Source organism: Daldinia vernicosa, assembly GCF_022497035.1.
Source record: "Daldinia vernicosa strain CBS 139.73 unplaced genomic scaffold F5Y00scaffold_35, whole genome shotgun sequence".
Lineage (NCBI taxonomy): Eukaryota > Fungi > Ascomycota > Sordariomycetes > Xylariales > Hypoxylaceae > Daldinia > Daldinia vernicosa.
In genome coordinates, this window is record NW_025953951.1 from 102,390 (window position 1) to 122,447 (window position 20,058).

Consider the following 20,058-nt stretch of genomic DNA (forward strand, 5'->3'; position numbering starts at 1 on the left):
GGCTGTTGCGCATTTCTTTCAACTATTCCGGTTATCGGCCTTCCTAGTGGATGCAACTTCTCCCAATTACCGTCGGTGCCTTGCTGCACGACAGTTTAGCATTGCGCTCCAGTCCCACACTTTTAAGGCAGGGGGCAAATCCTGGACGCACGCAGTCAGGCGGCAGAAAAAAAAGATATGGGGGCTTTACGTCCGTAGGGTCTTTTCCTGGATCGCGTGGGTGAAACAGTGCACGATTTCTAATTTGTGCAGAGGTGAGGTTTGACAAGTAGTTCCAAGTTGGGGCTTATTGTTATTTATTATTATATTGAATTATCATTTGTTTCTCCGGTTGTAATTCCCTCATCATTCCCTAAACATACCACAATTTCTCTAGCCGATGCTTCCTTCTCCCTATTCGAAAGTTTAAAGAAAGAAAAAAGGACAAAAATAGTGTTTGAAACTTTGAAAATTGGGTGCTTTCCCCCATAAGTATTAACTACCTGACCTAACCAAGCTTTTTTAATCAGGAACGGCAGTAGCAGCAGCAGCTAATACCCCGCGCTCGCTACTACTGTCATATTCAGGGTCTGTCACTACCCCGCCATCTCCAAAGTCGCTGTTACACTCCCCTAAACGCCATTTTCACCATCAAGCACCAATGGCTAGACTCAGCCTTGGAAACATAAACCCGCACATCGTCGAGGCCAAGTATGCCGTCCGCGGTGAGCTCGCTGTCAAGTCAGAGGAATACCGTGCCAGACTGAAAAAGGGTGACAAGAGCCTACCATTCTCCCAAGTTATAAGCGCAAACATCGGCAACCCCCAGCAGCTCGATCAGAAACCCATTACCTACTTCCGCCAGGTTCTGAGTCTTCTCGAGAACCCTAAGCTGCTAGAACATGAGGATGTTCTAATAAACTCCCTGGGTTATAAGACAGACGTACTGGAACGGGCGAGATGGCTTTTAGATCACGCCGGTAGCGTTGGAGCATACAGCGCCAGTGCTGGTGTTCCAGCCATCAAGGAGAGCATTGCCAAATTCCTTGAAAGTAAGTTTAAACTAATTCAAAAGTTAATGCTATTTTCGTGTTGACCGGTAAATCCAGGACGGGATGGCTTCCGCGCCGACCCGGCACATATCTACCTCTCGGCCGGCGCTTCGTCCGGTGTCAACACCCTCCTACACGTAATATGTGCCGCTCCTACCACCGGAATTCTTGTGCCTATTCCTCAATATCCGCTCTACACCGCCTCGCTCTCCGTTCTCAACTCCACATGCGTCCCTTATTATCTCGACGAGTCCGCTCATTGGGGTACATCGCTCGCGGCTATTAAAGAGTCCTACAACAAGGCCAAGGCTGACGGCATCGACGTCCGCGCTATTGTTATCATTAACCCGGGTAACCCCACGGGTGCTTCGCTGTCTGAGGAGGATGTCCGGTCCGTCCTGGAATTTGCTGCTGAGGAGAAGCTCGTAGTTTTGGCCGACGAAGTCTACCAGACCAATGTCTTCATCGGAAAATTCCACAGCTTCCGCCAAGTCCTGCTCACTCTACAAAAGGAGCACCCCGGAAAATACGACGAGGTTGAACTTGCATCTCTACACTCCATCTCCAAGGGCATGGTCGGCGAGTGCGGCCACCGTGGTGGCTTCTTCGACCTGATTGGCTTCAACCCTGAGGTCGAGGAGCAGATCTACAAGTTCGTGTCCATTACGCTATGTGCCCCCGTCATCGGCCAGTGTCTCGTCGAACTTATGGTCAATCCGCCCAAGCCTGGTGAGCCTTCGTACGAGCTATATGACCAGGAATACAATGCCATATATAACAACCTTAAGACGCGCGCATACACTCTATACGAGGCCTTCAAGGAGATGGAGGGCGTTGAGTGTGGCGAACCCCAAGGTAGTATGTACATCTTCCCTACCATCCACGTGCCCCCCAAGGCCGCCGAGGCCGCCAAGGAGGAGGGTCGTACGCCCGACGAATTCTACTGCATGCGCCTTCTAGAGGCTACAGGCGTATGCGTCGTGCCCGGAAGCGGTTTTGGTCAGGCCGAGGGCACCCTGCATTTCCGCACTACCTTCTTAGCGCCCGGCTCTGAATGGGTTGGCTCTATCAAGAAGTTCCACAAGGAATTCATGGACAAATACAGATAGACAGACAGTGAGAGGAGGGAACGAATAACAACAGTGAGCATTGTATGGGGCCGGCACACGGGAGTTAGCGATGGTTTAGTTCGAGAGCAGCAGGAATTGTGGAGGAACAAAACAACCTAGATACCTACGAAACTGGTCATATCGGCCGCTTTAGGGAACCTCATGTGTGTATTGCTTCGTGGGAGGATAGGATAGGGCGTTAAGACTTTGATACCTACATACACACTCTCCGCTACGCATCACGAATCTTATAGAATCACCCCTAACTCATAAAGGTCATGCATACCTACCTACCTAGTGGACACGCAAATTCCTTCACTGTGAGCTTAAAACGAGGTGGGTCTCGGCCCGTCTATGCTTGATTCGTATTGTTACATTATCTGTCTATTGCACAGGCACGCAAAATCTCGTCACCGGCAACAGCTGAACCGCCTTGGACGCCCTTCTATTCATCTTTATTAGGTACTTTCATACTACTGCTACTACCCTTTTTTTACGCCCTCTCGCTACCGCGGAGCCGCACGGCCTGGCCATACTTCTGCAGCTTGGTGATCAGCTGATCGCCCTGCTTGACGACGTCCTGGTACTGCTTATTCTTGTCGTCGGGACGATTTGTCTCGATGATGCCCTTGCCTGTTACGCGGTCGATGGTGCATGGGATGCGGCCGCCGGCGATGAATTTGGCGAGGTCGCTAGGATAATAGGTTAATACTAGATAATTTAAGAGGAGACAAAGGAGTGGGAAGAATGGGTAGATGAATATAACATACCGGTCCAAGAAGTCGACCGTGATGCCGAAGTCGTTGGCCATGCTCTCGAGCCCGACGACGCGGTAGCTCTGCAGCAGTTGTTGGTAGGCGCGGAGGCGCATCTCGCGGATGAACCAGCCCTTGTGCTCGTGGAGGTAGCGGTCCTGGGTGAGGAACTGCTCCTCCACGAGGGCGAGGGCCTGGAAGAATAGCTTGTAGTGGCCATTGTACAAGCTGCTGACGAGCTGGGCGAGGGGTGAGAAGTCAACGGCTAGCTCGGCCTCGGGCTGGTCGGAGCCGGTGCCGAGCGTCGTCAGGTTGACGGCTGCAGTAACCTTGGTAGGAGCCGTAGGGGAGACGGTTTCCTGAGTAGCGTCGCGCATCTCGGCGTCCTTAGCGCCGGGGCCCGCGGAGATAGCACCAGACAGGGCGAGAAGCCTATCGTCGCTGTCGGCGCCCAGGATGGCCTTGATCTCGGGGGCGTCGACGACCTTGCTCTTGAAGTCGACTCGCTTGAGGGAAACGGAGCCGGCGAGAACGGAGTACACGACTAGGTTGGAGTATGTACATAATTCGTAGCTGGTGAAGGTCGACAGGGAGTCGAGGAGGAGAGGCGCGGCGAGGTTGTAGGAACGAACGGTAAGTAGGTGTAGGCCCTCGTAGGCCTTGAGGCGGTTACGACGGTCCCAGTCGCCGCCACTTTCGACGAGCGTCTTCGCGCGCGTAACGTGCTTCTTTACTAGAGCCTTGTCGCCGTAAAACAGTCCCATGCGGATTATTGCCAATACCAGGTCGATCTTGGTGCCCAGGATACCTGTCTTCTCGAAGACATCCTCGTAGGCTGCTATCGCCTTGTCCTGTTGCGATATTATTAGTAATAGTTAGATTGTAGAGCAGCCAGGAAATAGAAATACCTTGTCTCCAATCTTGGCAAAGAAATCGGCACGCTTCCCCTTCGCAGCCATGATTTCCGTCTCGCCAGCTTGCTCAACAGCTTCGTCCTCCTCCTTCTGGAACTCCTCTAGCTCCTTATCGTTCTCAGCCTTCAACCTGTTGTAGACATCTTCGTCCCAAGGTAAGGTCGCACCAACAGTTTTGCTGGCGACCATACCCGCGGCGCTTGGTTTCCGGCTGGTGGGCTTCTGAGGTACTGATGCCGATGAGGTCTCGCCGGTAGCATTCAGGATGCCCTCGGTGGGGTGTGCCAGGTACTTATACAGAGGGGCCATCTTATTCTCGTTGATTCCATCTTGTAAGCTCTTAATTGCAGCCTGTTGGGCGGGTCGAGTAGCGTAAGGATTCGTGATGGTGAAGACATGCTGGGCTAGAGGTAGAGCAGGCCATTTCGCATACTGAGGGTCGGAACCCATGATGAAGGAGGGGGAAGGGAAGGAGTGGCTTGAGCTTTAATATGTGGGATTATGGAAGAGAGAGAATTATCGTAGCATGCAGAATCGTTAAAGAATTGAATGTCGTCGCCGTTGGTAGTTGATGAAGCTTCTCACAAGATAGATGATACCTAGAACCTGTGAGTTTAAAGTTGATGTTTAAAGTTGATAACGGATAGAAGAGCTGCTGCTGTTTTGCCAACGGTTGCAAGCAGCTGCAGGCGGCCATCAGCGGACGTAACTTTCACAACTAAACTTGCTTATGAACCAATCACTGAGCACCTGTGGGCCTTCTAGAGCCTCAAGGTACCTTGGTACTTATCTAGCAGTTCTAGATAAAAGCGTAAGGTACGGGCTACCCCGGTTCTTCACTAGCTCAATGCCAAGACTCGCATACCTTTCCAGCGTCCGCATCACCTTAGGAACTACGGAAGTCCCCATCAAAAGTTTTGTCCATACGTGCCACCTGACAACTTTTGATGCAGCTGTCTGGAACCTAACACCATGCGGCAGCCAAGATTAAAAGTATATACAAAATTTTAACTTTTATAACATATCCAATTTTAGCTTCAATATGCCAATGAAAACATTAAAATTGAACCTATTATAAGTGCAAAAGCTTCTTTATACGCCTATATATCTTTTATCGTTTGAAGAGAAGATTGTGAGTCATTATGTATAAGCGAAAGTAGTGTGCTATGGATAGTACAAGCGCTCGATGACGTACAGCTGTTGCCAAGCCCTGTCAAAGCTAGTCAAAAGCTAAAACTTTTGATGGGGACTTCCGTAAAGATCTTAAATATATCCTAATGTCAGGTTAGGGACCTCTTCACCTAACATATTCCATCTTTTCTTTACTCAACATTTTCTTTAACCGCCCAAGAAATTAACAAAATCAAATTAGAATTAGAAATTCCAACCCATATCAGCCAAGTTTAATTCAACTTTACCTGCGCAATTACATACCTGAACGGTCAAAAATTCTCTCGTCTCCTACAACAATGGCAGGAGACTACGCCTCCGAAGAGTTACCTCAGCCTTTTGACGCGAAACATCGCGAACCCGCTAAGAGGCGCAAACATTCTCGATCTCCCAGCAGCAGTAGCAATAGCAAGCACCGAGAAAACAATTCAGGCGGACCTTCTCTTGACGAACTACCTCAACCATTCGATGCTAAGAAGCTCGAACCGGCCAAGAAGCGACAGCGTTCTAGATCACCATCCGATGCGCCCCGGAAGCTAAAGCGCCCTGGCCGCGGTGCTCGCTTCTCTCAAGCAGAATCCTCGTCTATCCGCCAGCGCCACGAGCAGCGTGAGCGCGAGGCCGCCGAAGTCGCAGCTACGCAGGCCGTGCTGGAACAGAGAGGCATCAACGACGTTGTCCGACAGCATTATAACGCCGTGCCGGAGAGGGGTCGTGATTGGAGAAAGACGGACAGCAGAATCAAGGGGCTTAGGTCGTTTAACAATTGGGTCAAGAGTACATTGATACAAAAATTCTCACCCGATGAAGACCACACGCCTGGCGCCCACGAGCGAGGGCGCGATATGGCTGGCGCTAGGGACCACGAGCTGCTCGTCCTCGATATCGGATGCGGAAAAGGTGGCGATCTAGGTAAATGGCAACAGGCCCCACAGAGAGTTCAGCTATACGTAGGGTTAGATCCCGCCGATGTTTCCATCGATCAGGCGAAAGAAAGATACCGTAATATGACCCATCGTGGCGGCGGACGGGGCGGCAGGGGCGGTCATAGGGGTGGGCGCCACCAGCCTCCGCCGTTCGAAGCTCGTTTCTACGTCAAAGATTGTTACGGCGAGTCTATTGGTGATATAGATATCATCCGGCAGGTCGGATTTGACCATTCACCCATGGGGAGGAGCGGGTTTGATATAGTCAGCATGATGTTCTGCATGCATTACGCATTTGAGAGCGAGGAAAAGGCCCGGATGATGCTTCAGAACGTATCCGGGGCCCTGAAGAAAGGCGGGCGCTTCATAGGTTGTATACCTAACTCGGATGTGATCGGCGATAGAGTCGTTAAGTTCAACGAGTGGTTCGCGAAAAAGAAGAAGGGCGAGACGACCGAAAATAAGGACACTTCAAACAAGGAAGATGCTGAGGATAAGGAGGAAGAGGAGGGCGAGGTTGAGGAGACGGCGGAGTGGGGCAATGATCTCTATCGGGTCAGGTTTCCCGGCAAAACCCCCGAGGACGGTATCTTCCGGCCTCCGTTCGGATGGAAATACAGCTTCTTCCTCGACGAAGCGGTAGAGGAGGTCCCAGAGTACGTCGTACCTTGGCCAGCATTCCGTGCTATAGCAGAAGACTACAACCTCGAGCTGCAATACCATCAGAAGTTTGACGAGATCTGGGAGGCCGAGAAAGATGATCATATACTGGGTCCCCTAAGCGAGCGTATGGGGGTTCGTGAGAGGGGAAGAGGACCACTTCTGGTTTCGCCTGAGGAGATGGAGGTTGCCAGCTTCTATCTGGCCTTCTGCTTCTATAAAGTATAGGTATATTCTTTCGATGGGTGAAATGGTTCAGCTTAGACGGCTCGTAGACGATACGCCTACTAGAGCTATGGGGTAACCTATTGCAGGGTACAAGGCGTTATGGGTACAAGGCGTTATCCGAGGACATTAACCAAAATTCCCAAAGCGATGATAAAGGACGACAGTATAGCAACGCAATAAACGCTTCGAAGCTTATACGTCGCGTAGCGAATTATGTATTCCCTAGAGCGATTCTTACTAGTTTATCTCACTCATATAGTTAAGGAGTAACTAATTGATAATATCTACCAGCGCATCTACCAAGGCTTATCATACCCAACCGTCCGGCGAGGAATCATTAGGGATAGGTATTTCCCCCAGCATCCAATGCAGTAGGCTATCACTTCACAGCCTATACCCACTTTCTATATCCGGAAATACTGCCAGGTTGCTATTGGCCAAGCTGAAATGTTTATTCCGTGTTACATACTCGCTATAAAATGCTTGTCGAGTTACGTTGGGGCACTAAAAAGAAACAGTATATCCCATCATCTAGAAGAGACAAAAAAGTTTCCAACGAGACAATAAACAATAAATAAAAATATCCCCCTGCCCATTTTGATATTCCCATCTAAATGATCACCTATCCTACACGCGACCAAGATGCCCCCTTTCCCAAGTCTACTGTACTAAATTCAATCCGTAGCCGTCTCGCATCGTGGGCGATACAGAACTACGTCCTGTTCCCTTCGGCCCTACTCGTACATACCGTAAACATCAATGTGAAAAAGAAGACAGGAGGAAAAATAACGATGTAAATCGTAAAGAAAACCATCACGCAATGGCACACGTGCTCATTGCAGGCCATAGGAGGAACAATACTACTCCCTCTCATGTTCCACCACCGCGCCATTGTCGTACATCTTACCCCTGGATAGTTACCACCCACCCCCCTTTTCCTCCATCTCGAGACGTGGGGTGAGCATCGTTATAAGGTACTATGCCCCCCTCGCCGCCAAACCCCGTAACACTAATCCCACGACAGCAAGAAAGGAAAGAAAAAAAATACATCATAACGCTATACTATGATATTCATTTGCACGGTTCCAGTTACCAGCTCGTCAGAGTCCTTATCCCTTGAAGCTATCGTCTCTCTACGCAGATAGATAGGCAACGTCCCCGTCTGTGCTATATTGGTACTAGGTCCGTCGTTGCTACCCATTTACCTGTCCATCACGGGCCATGGGCGTACCCTCTCGCCTGTGCTGCAAACGACATATGCGGCGGGGCCTGGTTCACGGCAACAACGCCGTTACGAACATGTTGCTGCTGTTGCTGCTGCTGCGGTGGCAATGAGTTGTAGTAGTTCAAGCTACCGCCATCCGTGTTCCGGTGGTGCTGGTGCTGGGCGGACGTCGTGCCTCCGTATTCGGTGCTGTAGGAGGGTTTGTTATTTCCGTTTCCGGACTGCATCATCGATGCGGCAAGGCCGCTAAAGTACGATGGCTGCGGTGCAAGGGCCTCGCCTTGCGGGCTGCTGGTAAAGTCGTCGAGGTCTGCCGCGTCGGGATCCTTCTTGAGGAGGGTTGCGTCCCACCCGTACCGGATACCGTCGCTGCTGCTACCGTTGCCGTTACTGTTGCTGTTATGTTGCGGAGCTGAAAGGAATGCTCTAGGCTTAGAGTCGAACGAACTGTTGGGAGGAAGCGAAGAGGGACAGTTAGTATAAGTCCGAGGAGAGAGTTGCAGGATACCATCTAGGTCTTAGGAAGACCTACTTGTCAGTACTAAAGACTTGGTGTTGGTGGCTCTGGCCGTACTGCTGGTTCATCCGCACCGGCATGGCGAGGTGGCCATCGGCGTCTCCTTGTTTCATCATAACGCGGGGGAGTATCGCCCTCGCATCGCCGACGGCAGTAGCAGCAGCAGCAGCCATAATCGGAGAGGCCGTGTCCGAGCCGCTCGTGAAACTACCCCCCTCGTCGGCACTGCTGTTGCTCACGCTCGGCGAGGCGCGCTTCCGGCAGTTGTACTTGCGGACGCCCCAGCGGATCAGACGGCCCCTATACGCTCTAACACTATTATCAAAGGGGGAAAGATCCCCTGGTTCTTAGCACGCTTCTATTTCTTTGGCCCTGTGACAATGCACGGCGAGTAATCTCTATGTGAAAGATAATTTATATGCTAGGTAGGTAGATATGGAAAAGGGAAACGGGAGTAGGTAAAGGGGGGCAAATGCGGAAATAGGGAAGGAAGGGGAAGGGGAAAAAAAAAGGAGTCAATTCTCACGAGGCTCTGAATCCGTACTGATCGATCATGATCTGCCGCACGACGGACAGCGTATTGTCGGCGTAGAGATCCCTAATCGTAGCTTCATATACATCCCACGGCTTCGTCATTTTCGCAAGTTATCGTGGCAAAGAGTCTCATAGTAAGTAAGGTCCAAGTTAAGCCATTATTCTCCGGCAAAAGTCTAAGGAGGGAGGCAAAAGATGTAGGGGAACGGGAGTTGCCATGGACGGCATAAGTTCCTTCTCATAGCTCTGGACACGGGCGAGCAGAGAAGTCAAGTCAAGTCAGAGCCTCACCGAACAAGTCTCTCTCGCGCGCATGTGCGGGGAGCTTGGATGATCTTTTTGGGAAAGGGGGGGGCTTGTCACCGGCGAAGGGTAGAAGGGCTAAACAGAAGGGGTAGGTATATTCGTCTACGGGCTAGGCATAGGACAGAAAAAAAAACCCCCTGAGAAGAGGCAGGCTACGGGCTGTCTATTCCTCCCCGTCGCCTTCTTCTTTAAGTCCGAGTTTTTGCGGTGTCCTAGGCTGGATTAAGAGGCTTATTATGACACGACTAGACCATATCGTAGGAACACCCACCCTAACCTAGCTCAAAAGCCTTACCGCAAAGACAAAGTATAGGATTCGGCGAAACAGCCCGTCCTACTAAGTATGACTGCTTGCTTGTCCTTGCAGATCTGGGGAAGAATTAGCGAGGAAAAGCACACTGCTGTGTAGGATACAGCCACATCAGAGCCTGCTTCTTTAGCGCCATCGTCGTGGCAGAAGATACCTAGGTCAGTACTGGTATTGCATGATATGGCAAGACAGTCATGCAAGATCCCGATTATTTAAAAGAGCCGGCCTCGAATAGTTTGCCTAGGTAATACACTTATTACCAAACTACCTAATACTCATGATGTCTTCATTTGAATATCCTTCATGACCAGTGCGTAACATAGCCCAAGGTACCGTCAACCCCCACAACCACAGACAGACCAGACTCACCTTGATAGTAAATGCGCTCCTCACCTGAGGCTGATATGTAGTTCTCACCCACGCTAAACGGTCAAAGGCGTCAATAATTACCAATTGAGGCCACGCTACCCCGAAGTATACTACCTACCTTACCTTACTATTAATAGGCCGCCTGCTCACTGGGAGGCTGTTGAAACCAGCTCCAACCTAAGACAACATGTAAAATTCGCGTTCTGCTTTATTCTAAGCGATGACGAATAATCATATCTTACAATCGGATCTGAACCTTCTTAAAACGAGGCGTCCGCATTACCTACCTAGGTACCTATCTCACAGAATCATAGAATCCCCATGTTAGCGCTTACATCGCGCCAGGATCATGGAAACGGCGTTCGGTGGCTTCTTAGTTATCAGCATTATTAAGTGCCTCAAGGTCTGAAAGTTGCTCCTGAAGGCTCATAAGAGAGAGGGTATTCTGTAATCTAGCAGCAGGCTTGACCTCATATATATAACAGTCACGCTGGGACGGCTTCTACTCGAAGGACATGGAAGATAAAGAATTAAAGATAGATTCATTAATATTGATAGTCGTAAGTAATATCTCGAAAAGCCACATTATACCACCTCATCCTTCTATCTGCAAGCGATACCATTTCGGTCTCGATTGCTGACGCATACTTGCTTCGGTCACATTTCCAGGCATCCCGTCTCACAGGTATCTTGATTTGTCCTTGCTCTTCATTACATCGAGTTTGGGCTTTAAGCCGCATCGCCGCGCCCCACGATGACGTTTCCTATGTGCTACTTAGAATTTCCGTAAAAGTTGTAAAAACCTAGGGCAATACCCTTCCATACCTAGTTACCCTCGGCAAGGCTTTACAAAGCTGAGGCTCCCTTGGCACACGGTACATAATTCCCTCATCTCAACCATGAAGGGGCATTCGATCCCTTTTAACTTGGCACGACAGGCAAGCTAGATTACTAGGCAGATGCCTTCTTATCCGTACCGTTATTGAGAGTGTTTTGTCGGGTAACGGCAGGCGATATGACTGTAGGGCTACTAACAGTCTCGCCACCTGTAATTCCCGCGTCTTGCTCTTTATGCGCATTCGGATCAATCTTCTCGAGTTTTACTTTCTCGCTAACAGAGCCAGGATGGCTAGCGTTCGGTGATGATGATTGGCTTTCGTAGGCTGCACCTGTTGCGCCGGCCGCAATACGGATTGCATCAAACCATTTCTGAGCCTCGGCAGCCGAGTGGGCTTTGAAATGAAGTTCAGATGTACCGGCGAGTTTGCTGCTAAAGCTCCCACCCTTATCCTTTCCTTTGATAGTGAACTTTTCACCTGCAGGAGCACTAATTACAGCGTCCGGGAGGAAGATGGAGAGTTCCGGTTTTGGGTCATGCCGCAAGTTATCATCGTCTTTAAACTCATGCAAGTACTTGGAAGGGGTTACGACGTAATACCCGGATTGCGTACCCCACGACAGCTTGTTTCGCGACTTGCGCTCTAAGCTACCCTCGATGAGTGGCTTAGTTGAACTGTGATCCTGATTGGGGAAAACAATGGCATCCACGCTCCGAGGCGGGTCATTTGGATCGACTAGTCGGTGGCCCTCACGAGCATTGAAACCGTTCCACTCAAAGTCAGGCGGAATTTGTTGCGCCGCGCCCAGCATGTCAACGTAGAGCGCCCTAATCTTCTCAGCCTGCCCACCAGCGACCTGATTGAGAGCATCCATTGCTTGCTGGATCACTTGTATCACGTGAGCCTCAAAGTCCTTGAAACCATCTTGTATGCTGATAAGATCGTTCCTGTGGTTATTTTCTTCAATAACCTGCTTGTTCAGTCTGTGAAGGACACCGCGCCGGATAACGTAAGGATCGTCGGTAGGGGTCATCTTGCCGCCTGTCGACTCGTAAGATGCGGCATGCTGGCCAAGAAGCTCAATATGCTTCTGGGTGGTATTCCTAGCCTTCTCGATCTCCTTTGCGCTCTTCTCAACCCCATGAGAGACTTCCTTGTGTTTTGCCTTAATCTCTTTGTGTAGTCGCTCGAGGATTGGTAGGACAGACCCCTTGAGGGTCTTCTCGGTCTCCGCGTTCGAATTGATCATAGCCTTTACACGTTAGGCACCAATCAGAGCAAATGGACAGGACAAGATCCAAATCTCACCTGAGTATTAACTCGCATATTTTCGAAGAAACCCGCCACACCGCCAAGACTCTGGTCAAAGTGCGCCCCCTCTCTTAACGGGTGAGAAATCGTCTTAAGAACCTTCTCATACTCCTTTGCGTGCGCTTTGTGGACTTTCTCGACAGCCCCAACATATTCTTCTAAATATCCTACGGCATGTTTCCAAGCCTGAAGTCTTTCGGCAAGTAATCCGGCCGTCTAAGGATAGTACGTTCGGGTTAGCGAAGGAGATAGAAATAGGGGGATCTTGAATGCGACTCACCGAAGTAGGGTCGATATTCGGTACGACATCCTCACTGAGAGTAGTGGCCTGCCTCAGAGGAAGCGTATGATTGTCGCCGCTCATTATGTAGAAAGGTCTGATACTGTATATGTACTGGATTTCGATGTTTCGCTAATTTTGTATAATACTGCGTTATGTTGCGGTGTGTCGGTCTAGATTAAATCAAATACCTATTCGAAAGTTGTCGGCTATTCTTTCGCGACAGCAGTAGTGGTGCTATAATAGGCCTCAAGTCGAAGCGATAGTGTTATTACGTATTATGTCTAAGTCTGGGTTGGTCTGGTAATTCTGAAGTTCAATCAAGTATGTCGAGAGCACAGTTGAGCAAATTGGGGAACAGTCGAGTCGGAATAGTGATGCGAAATTCTCGGATGGACCCCTGCGCCGATCAATGAGCTTCGAACCCTGGCAGTGGGCACATTCGAATCTGATCTGACGCTGATAATCGATGATTGATATCAAACCACTCAAGTTGTAAAAAGCTATGACCTCTTTTTCGCCCAAAAGGGTTAAATGGTTGAGAGAAAAGGGGTGATTTAGATTATTGCATTGGTCTCGGTCTAGTCTAGTAGGTAACTTAAACCAATTAGACGGTGCGATAATAACACAGCATCAAGTTTGCGACTGACACTTCCTCTCATAAGGAAAGGACCTGTAGAGGAATGACATCATCTAAGTGCTATGTACGTAAGCATTGAAGAACATTACACAGTTACATAAGGTAATAAATCCTGTCTGCAAGTAATTCTGTATGTAGATAATATTGCGTGTAACGAAGTACCTAACCTACCTGGTATCTTCATAGTACAATACATAAATACATACCACAGTATCACGAAACCTGTTGAAAACGTTGCATCATTCAACTGGCCGAAGCCCACAGGAGCTGGTCAAGCTCTGCCAGTGCCAATGCCAATGCCAATGCGACAGAATTTTCAAAATCCTATAGATTGTCCTATAGATTGCGGCTGTGACCGAAGATAATTCCCGCAGATCGCAAACACCGACGGGACTTACAGCCAAGTCTGGCATCGTGAGTGCGATAATTCCGGTTACGGACAGACCGAGGGTTCGGGATAGACAAATGTCGTATCCCACAAGCGAGTGCCAGGAGGTGGTATCCTCCACACAACCCCAGGACATACTACCTACACAGTAGGTAGCAAGCGAGAATTTTTTCTACTTTTTTTATTTATTTATACTTGATACGACACGAGCATGCAACGCTCCATACACACACATTATGCAAGTACACAACCGCAATTATCCGTGATGAGCATGTAAAAAGTTTTCCTTTATTATTCAGTCTCGGTCTCCAACTTGCCAAGCTGAGAGGATTGGAGAATGATATTGCTTCCTAACGCCGAGTTTCTTGGTGTCTAAATGCCAATGGTGAAAGCAACATGATGGGTATATAGCAATTCTCAGATATGTGCCTCCACAAAAAAAAAAACCAGCCAATTCAATTCCTTGTTCAGAGTCCGCAACCAGATGCCATTTCGCCGCTCAATGCAAGTGTGGCCCGTCCCGATGATACCAACCTTCCTGCGAACCATGGTACATGTGGATATCCCCTGAGCCATTAAAACGCCTAACCACGAGAGAAACCAATAAACATTACGCTTGGATGGCTTTGGTAGCCCATAGAAATGCTTAGATTGGGGAGCAATCCCAAATGGTAAAGTAGCAGTTGCAGAAGACCGTCGTGGCAATTATCTAGCCACTTCTGTTTTGGATGAGTCGTAGTCGTCGCTCGCCATCAGCGCCGCTTACAGCTGTGTGACTGGGGAAAAAACTGAATCCTCCTATCGAATGCCGATTGGTATGCCTACTCCTCGATGTGCTTCTCGATCGGGTGCTTGACACTGTAACTTCGACTTGTGGGGCCTCCGCAATGGTCGTCATGGGGTCGTTCAATACTATTCGCGTTGGAGAACCCGGCGCACTCGTTGCGGTCTGATAATCCGGAAGGATGATAGAGCCCGTGTAGCTTTGCGTTCTTGGCAGCGGTGCTCTCGTTGCTGTTGCATAACTTGGCACCTTGCTCAGCTCCGCCATGTCCAAAAACTCAGTATGCTCAGGCGGGGTGTGGTGACCCCCTGCATGATTCGGATGATCCTCCTCGCTTGTCTGTCGCGACAGCTGCGTTGAATGTACCTGCGATGAATCCCCGGTGTGCTCGCTATCATGTGGGTGGTTGAACGGGGTTGTCGCTCCTGACCCAGATCCGGTCGAGATGAAAGACTCGTTCCTCCGAGATTCGTCAAGAGAGACGTTCTGTAACCTGGAAGACAAAACCGCAGGTGGGACGGCTATAGCATGAGCCATAGCTGCTAGATTTTCTGTCGAACCTGCCCGGGATTGTGCGTAAAACGGACTGTTAAGGCCGCTGTGGATCCCAGGGGTCATGATCCCGCTCATATCAAAGTCTTCGTACAGCTGATCCAGTACGTGCATTCCGTACCCCGGGGGGGCCATCACTGAAGCGTCGCTCTCAATTACTTCGCTGGAAGTTTCAGGCGCCTGGGAAACAAGATTTCCTTCTTCGTCTAAAGGCATATTTGGCGAGATAAATATAGTTATCGGTAATGATGCCCGTAGCTAATCGCATCATTGTCAGTACCAACTTCTCCAACATCGGAGATAGGCGTAAAACCATACCTCAGAAATATGACCATCGGGATTTTGTAGTGCAACTGTGAGCTTAAGCTTGTGCCGAATCTTAATGCCGTGAACCGAGCAGTCTTGGATGCACCTGCTTAACCTCTTGGGTAGGGGTAATTCCTTGTTGACAACCCATCCTTCTTGGCCAGTTTCTTCGATATTGTCATGCCAATGCTGTTCACGGGTGACTTCGAGATTCCACGAGGTAACATCACGGTCGTGCTTGTATGATCTGGCTGGGGTTTGATAGCCTTGCACGGTGAATTCCTGGATTTCAATAAGTTTAACCGTAATAACGCCCATTTCTAACCCTTTTAGCAGAGGAGTAAACCGCATCTCTAGAGGGATATTGGTACCGAAGACAACGGCTTTTTGCGGGACGACCACGGAGTACTCGATCTTGTTTGGCCATATGTTCTCTACACTCATGGCGTGGTTGAATTCGAGGGCGGCAGGTTCCAAGGTTCGAATGATTCGAAATCGTTTGAAGGCATGTACATTCTTGGCCAACTTTCCTCTCGAGATAGTGGCTTTTAATACATAGGTAATACCAGTTTGGTAGAGCCCCTCAACGCTCTCGGCGGTATCTCCCGGTAGTAGATACTCAAATGGCCACTCATAATTTCCGGGGGCTAAAGTGTTGTGATGCGTTGTCTCACCCACGAAAGGTGGCCAAGTATGCCTTAGAATTGTAGTCGTCCTATCCATTTTCTGATTGTGAATACCGGATGGTGTCTGTTTTCCGTCGACCCAAGCCACGCGGCAGCTACCCATCAGCCGCAAGTGAACATCTTCGACCTTCAAGGGTTCTCTTAAGCACAAGACCAAGACGCCTTTTAATAGCTGACCGGAAGCTTCATGCTCGTTTCCACGAAAGACGATAAAATCGTTCTCGAGACTGCGGCGGATTCTCAGTAAGATGTTGTCGAGTAGCTTTCGTTTGTGTCAACTGCTTAGCTTACCGTATCTCAAATAAGGTACAAACATTCCGGCTAGCTACCGAAGTAAAAGGGTTAAAAGAAGGCATTTTTAATTCGGCAGATTCGACAGCATGTATTATTGCTTTAGAAGTGACGCCCGCACTCGGCGGAAAGGTGGCCAAGGGATTTCGTCCACGAAAAGTGAACGGTAAGTGATGGTTGGTCATGAGTAAGTAGAACCTGAGAATATGTGGTGGGAGAATTAGGATTATTAAAGGGTTAGATATAAATCGAAACAATAGAGACAAGCTGCTTTAGCGTCCTTAGCAGTTACAAAGAGCGTGGAACAGCTCGCAGGGTCATGTATGACACAAAGATACGAGGAAAGATTCCTAGCGTGTGGGTACTACTACTTTTAGTTATATCAAGGGACTTGATATCGGCGGTTTTCTTTTTTTTTTTTTTCCTTCTTCTTTGAGGATGGGTCAGGTCCGGATCAAATAAGAACGGGACCGGACGGGAGGGTCTGGAAATTGCAACGGTCTTTGGTGACGGGAACCAAATTGTACGTGTAAGTCAGTCAGTCAGTCAGTTAGTCAGTCAGCAGCCAGTAGTAACCAGCAGCAAACCTACATAGCAGGAATCAGAGGACAATTCCGCCGCCGCCCTCGGGCAACTCGTCCCATTTTTCTAGCTCGTGGGCAGGTTTTTCCCTCTCTCTCATGCCCAGCGTTACATACCAGCCAGTCAAAAGACTTCGTAAGGGTTAGAGGGTCTCAAGCAACCTTGAACCTACGATTGCCCGATTGCCAGGGGCAAAAATGGAACTTGGCTGGAACTTGGATCGGCTAGGTTAGAGACGGTGATAGCCGGCTGGGATCTACGCTTGTGGTAGATCATGAAAGGGAAAAATAGAGAAAGAATACATAGATACATGCAGTGTAATGGATCATGGAAGCATGGGCCGCAATGGTGGAAGCGAAGAAGGAACCCACCTTTGCTGCGGCTGTGTATCACCTCCTAGCACCTTCACCATTTTTTATGCCATTTTTTCCTTATTTTTCTCATCTCGATTTTTTCAAAGGGGGTAACCACCATCAGATTTTTGGTGTGCTGGTCCCTAGTCATGTGGGGCTTTGAGAACCTGATATCGGCCGGTGGCACCTATACAGGGTGGAGCACGCCGCTTGCTACATGATACATATGATACATACATGTAGTACATGTGCATACATGCATATGTAGGTGCACACTTAAAATCGTTTCGTGGTGTGCGAGTCACGCGGTGGAAGGTTTGAAAGATTTGATAGGGTAAGAACAAACTTGACGATTCTGTATTCAACGGTCCGTTGCCTACATGGATTAACCTATAAACTTAATTCAGCTTCTGTATTCGCTATTCCTCCCTCTACCATGTCTGGGGAGGGTGGACTGATCGTCACCAAAAGCCACCACATTATATAAATGTGTTGCAATATCATCATCATCACCTGCATATATTTAATTGTCCGTCCCTGCTGCGATTCGAATTCTAACAAAAGACGGACTTATCTCTCCTCCTTGTTACATAGGCCGACCTGACCCCTTCGTGTTGGTTGTTTGGGTAAGTATCTTGATAACAAGAATCTCAAGAATCCCCACGTGTACGTATTCCATTCAAGGACCGAGGCCTTCTTAATCATCAGGAATGGACCGCATCATGGTGTGTTGTGCCGTGCGGAGTTGTGTGCGTTCGTTCGTCTGCAACACCCGCATACGTATTCCCTTTCATATATTTTCCCACCTCAGCTCCAGGCTCTCCGCGTCTCCTATTGCAGCAGCCAATATGCAGGCCACCTCCAATATCTCCAGCCTAGACTTGCATCCATGAGGGGAGCTGACCTGCCGTACAACTATTGTACGAAAGGAATATTGAATATTAGTTTCCTGATATCGCCGCTCACAAGCAAACGTCAGCAATACATAGAAGCTTTCAAAATAGGAAACTATTCGTTTACATTCCAAAAGGCGTGTCTCCCGAATTATCCACGAATTTCCGTGGGTGGTGAACTCCGATTCGGCATATCAGTGCTAGATCCGATGTTTGGCTTGGCGGTGAATACCGATAAAAGTCACCGCCTCATGAGGATCACGATCTCTCTAGATCGTTCTATATCTGGGCTGCGGGTGGCTTATTCCTGACATGATCAGATAATTGCGGATCCATGCGCCAAGCTCGATTGGCTCAGCAGACTGCGACCTTATATGCATGGTTCCTGGAGGCTGTTTTCTGCCTTTGACATTTCGTTATTACCCTGACGCTTTCCGGGTCTTACCAACATCGCATTCGGCCAAACAAACAACCGCTAAACCGAAGCAATCAGCATAGCAGCTACCGAGGTCGTTAACCACTGCCCCGGCTCTGACTGGTCTCCGGAATAGGATACGACGGCATCAATCTCTACCACTCATATTTCACACGTCTCACCTAAGATCTCCTATTTATGTACTAGTCTCTATTATCTATCGACTTGCGCAGTGATTCGGCCTATATGTAACGAACTACGGAGGATCGAGCTAATATCGGTTGACGACTAATGCTTGCCAAACTAATAATCTTAAAGCTAAATCCAGAGCTAGAGGTCTAATCGCTCAAATTTAGCTAGGACGAGCCTCAATCCAACACTAGGTAAAGCTTGGCTGTTATTAACGTCAAACGCCATCAATATGTCGCTACCAATTTGCCAAGCTGGTAAATGGTATTTAGTCAATCAATTTGCATTCCGACGTCTCGCCTACTACCCGTGTCAATAAGACTAAAGCTAAGCACTAAAGATCTTAGCCGTATCGGCGGTATTTAGCAACAGCACATATCTACATTTAAGTATATAGTGCCAACCCTATCAACCCTATCAACCCTACCCAGGCAGTGGGGTGTCACTCCTCTTGATCAGGTTCTTACAGTTTTAAGCTTGCTTGCTGGGTACATATAATATGTGTATGACTGAGCTAGCATTTTACTATCAAGAGGATGTTGGCTGACGACAACAAAGGTTCTCTACCAGGTGATGCTCTTTGATTTCGCAAGGGCTTAACCTTATCTATGTTCTATGTTCTGATGTTGTTACGCGTATTGTACCACTCGGGATATTCCATATATTCCGCTAGGTTTGATGAGAGTACGTATGTATCTCGCTCAAGGTGAGCGGGGCCCTGCCCAACCCTGTTGTATGAAATACGTATACTACGATGAAGGTGTCATTGATTATTCACGATAAAGAGGCTGGACTATGAAGGCTATTTTCAGCATCATGGATCATATTTTGTTGGGTTTTATTAGTTTCATCGTTTATGTAAGGGACCCGTTCCGTTAATCTACAGTACGTCGGTAGTAGCTCCTTAGAAAAGCTCGACGCGGTTTTTCCCGATCTAGTATTGTACAATGGAGCCACGGACGAAGCCATCACACTAAAAAATTACCCAACGCCAATCTTTCAAAGTGCCCAGGCGGGCTGGCGGGTCAAGCTAGTGCTGAGCCCTATGGCGACTAAGTGGATCACGGTCTCATCAACGCAGGAGGCTACCGTGGCCTGCTGCCTGTGTGGATAACTTTAAAATCTTCCTTGGTTTTCAGATATCCTTAAACATCCTTCGATACCACGTGGGGGGCACATACATAGCATTTACCTAGTGCTGTGCCTGAATTATAATAGACTAGTTAACAGATAAAACCAATCCCATATCCACAGCCATTCATCCGTGCGCAACATGGTCCCGACTTCTCGCCGTTATCGTCGGAATGCCCTTTTTAGGACTAAACCTCAGCCGCCGTGTTTCCGGTTCATCTGCTAGCCCTACCAGTAACAGTCAGTAACAGTGAGGAGTCACCTACACTAGTTCGTGCTCTGCCGGGACTGGGATCTGAAGGGCCGAATGATAACGGACGAGTCGCAAAACCTTGTTGAGGCTCTTTTAGGCGCGGGTCTAGAC

At 48.9% G+C, this 20,058-nt stretch overlaps 6 protein-coding genes across 6 annotated transcripts; 2 read left to right on the forward strand and 4 right to left on the reverse strand.

Moving 5' to 3' along the window:
* Window positions 1-201: 201 nt before the first annotated feature.
* Window positions 202-2,458, forward strand: F5Y00DRAFT_241624 (PLP-dependent transferase). Its single transcript, XM_048008395.1, has 2 exons — window positions 202-1,031; window positions 1,089-2,458. Exons 1-2 carry the CDS (start codon window positions 641-643, stop codon window positions 2,138-2,140), a joined length of 1,443 nt encoding a protein of 480 aa, XP_047863231.1. The 5' UTR covers window positions 202-640; the 3' UTR covers window positions 2,141-2,458.
* F5Y00DRAFT_241625 (PCI-domain-containing protein) lies at window positions 2,459-4,481 on the reverse strand. The gene is made up of 3 exons (XM_048008396.1): window positions 3,804-4,481; window positions 2,911-3,746; window positions 2,459-2,832 (listed from the first exon to the last, which is right to left on the reverse strand). The coding sequence occupies exons 1-3, from the start codon at window positions 4,257-4,259 to the stop codon at window positions 2,634-2,636; spliced, it is 1,491 nt and encodes a 496-aa protein (XP_047863232.1). The 5' UTR covers window positions 4,260-4,481; the 3' UTR covers window positions 2,459-2,633.
* A 619-nt stretch (window positions 4,482-5,100) lies between these two features.
* On the forward strand, window positions 5,101-7,181 carry F5Y00DRAFT_120325 (guanine-N(7)-methyltransferase). The gene has a single exon (XM_048004034.1). The coding sequence runs from the start codon at window positions 5,279-5,281 to the stop codon at window positions 6,791-6,793; it is 1,515 nt and encodes a 504-aa protein (XP_047863233.1). The 5' UTR covers window positions 5,101-5,278; the 3' UTR covers window positions 6,794-7,181.
* Window positions 7,182-8,005: 824 nt separating this feature from the next.
* On the reverse strand, window positions 8,006-9,171 carry F5Y00DRAFT_263667 (uncharacterized protein; the record flags this gene model as incomplete). Its single annotated transcript, XM_048011543.1, has 3 exons — window positions 8,006-8,465; window positions 8,551-8,844; window positions 9,062-9,171. The coding sequence occupies 3 exons, from the start codon at window positions 9,169-9,171 to the stop codon at window positions 8,006-8,008; spliced, it is 864 nt and encodes a 287-aa protein (XP_047863234.1).
* Window positions 9,172-10,875: 1,704 nt separating this feature from the next.
* Window positions 10,876-13,116, reverse strand: F5Y00DRAFT_120342 (uncharacterized protein). The gene is made up of 3 exons (XM_048004035.1): window positions 12,485-13,116; window positions 12,202-12,420; window positions 10,876-12,145 (listed from the first exon to the last, which is right to left on the reverse strand). Exons 1-3 carry the CDS (start codon window positions 12,566-12,568, stop codon window positions 11,006-11,008), a joined length of 1,443 nt encoding a protein of 480 aa, XP_047863235.1. The 5' UTR covers window positions 12,569-13,116; the 3' UTR covers window positions 10,876-11,005.
* A 1,105-nt stretch (window positions 13,117-14,221) lies between these two features.
* Window positions 14,222-16,196, reverse strand: F5Y00DRAFT_254041 (uncharacterized protein; the record flags this gene model as incomplete). Its single annotated transcript, XM_048010125.1, has 3 exons — window positions 14,222-15,106; window positions 15,167-16,067; window positions 16,132-16,196. 3 exons carry the CDS (start codon window positions 16,194-16,196, stop codon window positions 14,222-14,224), a joined length of 1,851 nt encoding a protein of 616 aa, XP_047863236.1.
* Between the last annotated feature and the right edge of the window lie 3,862 nt (window positions 16,197-20,058).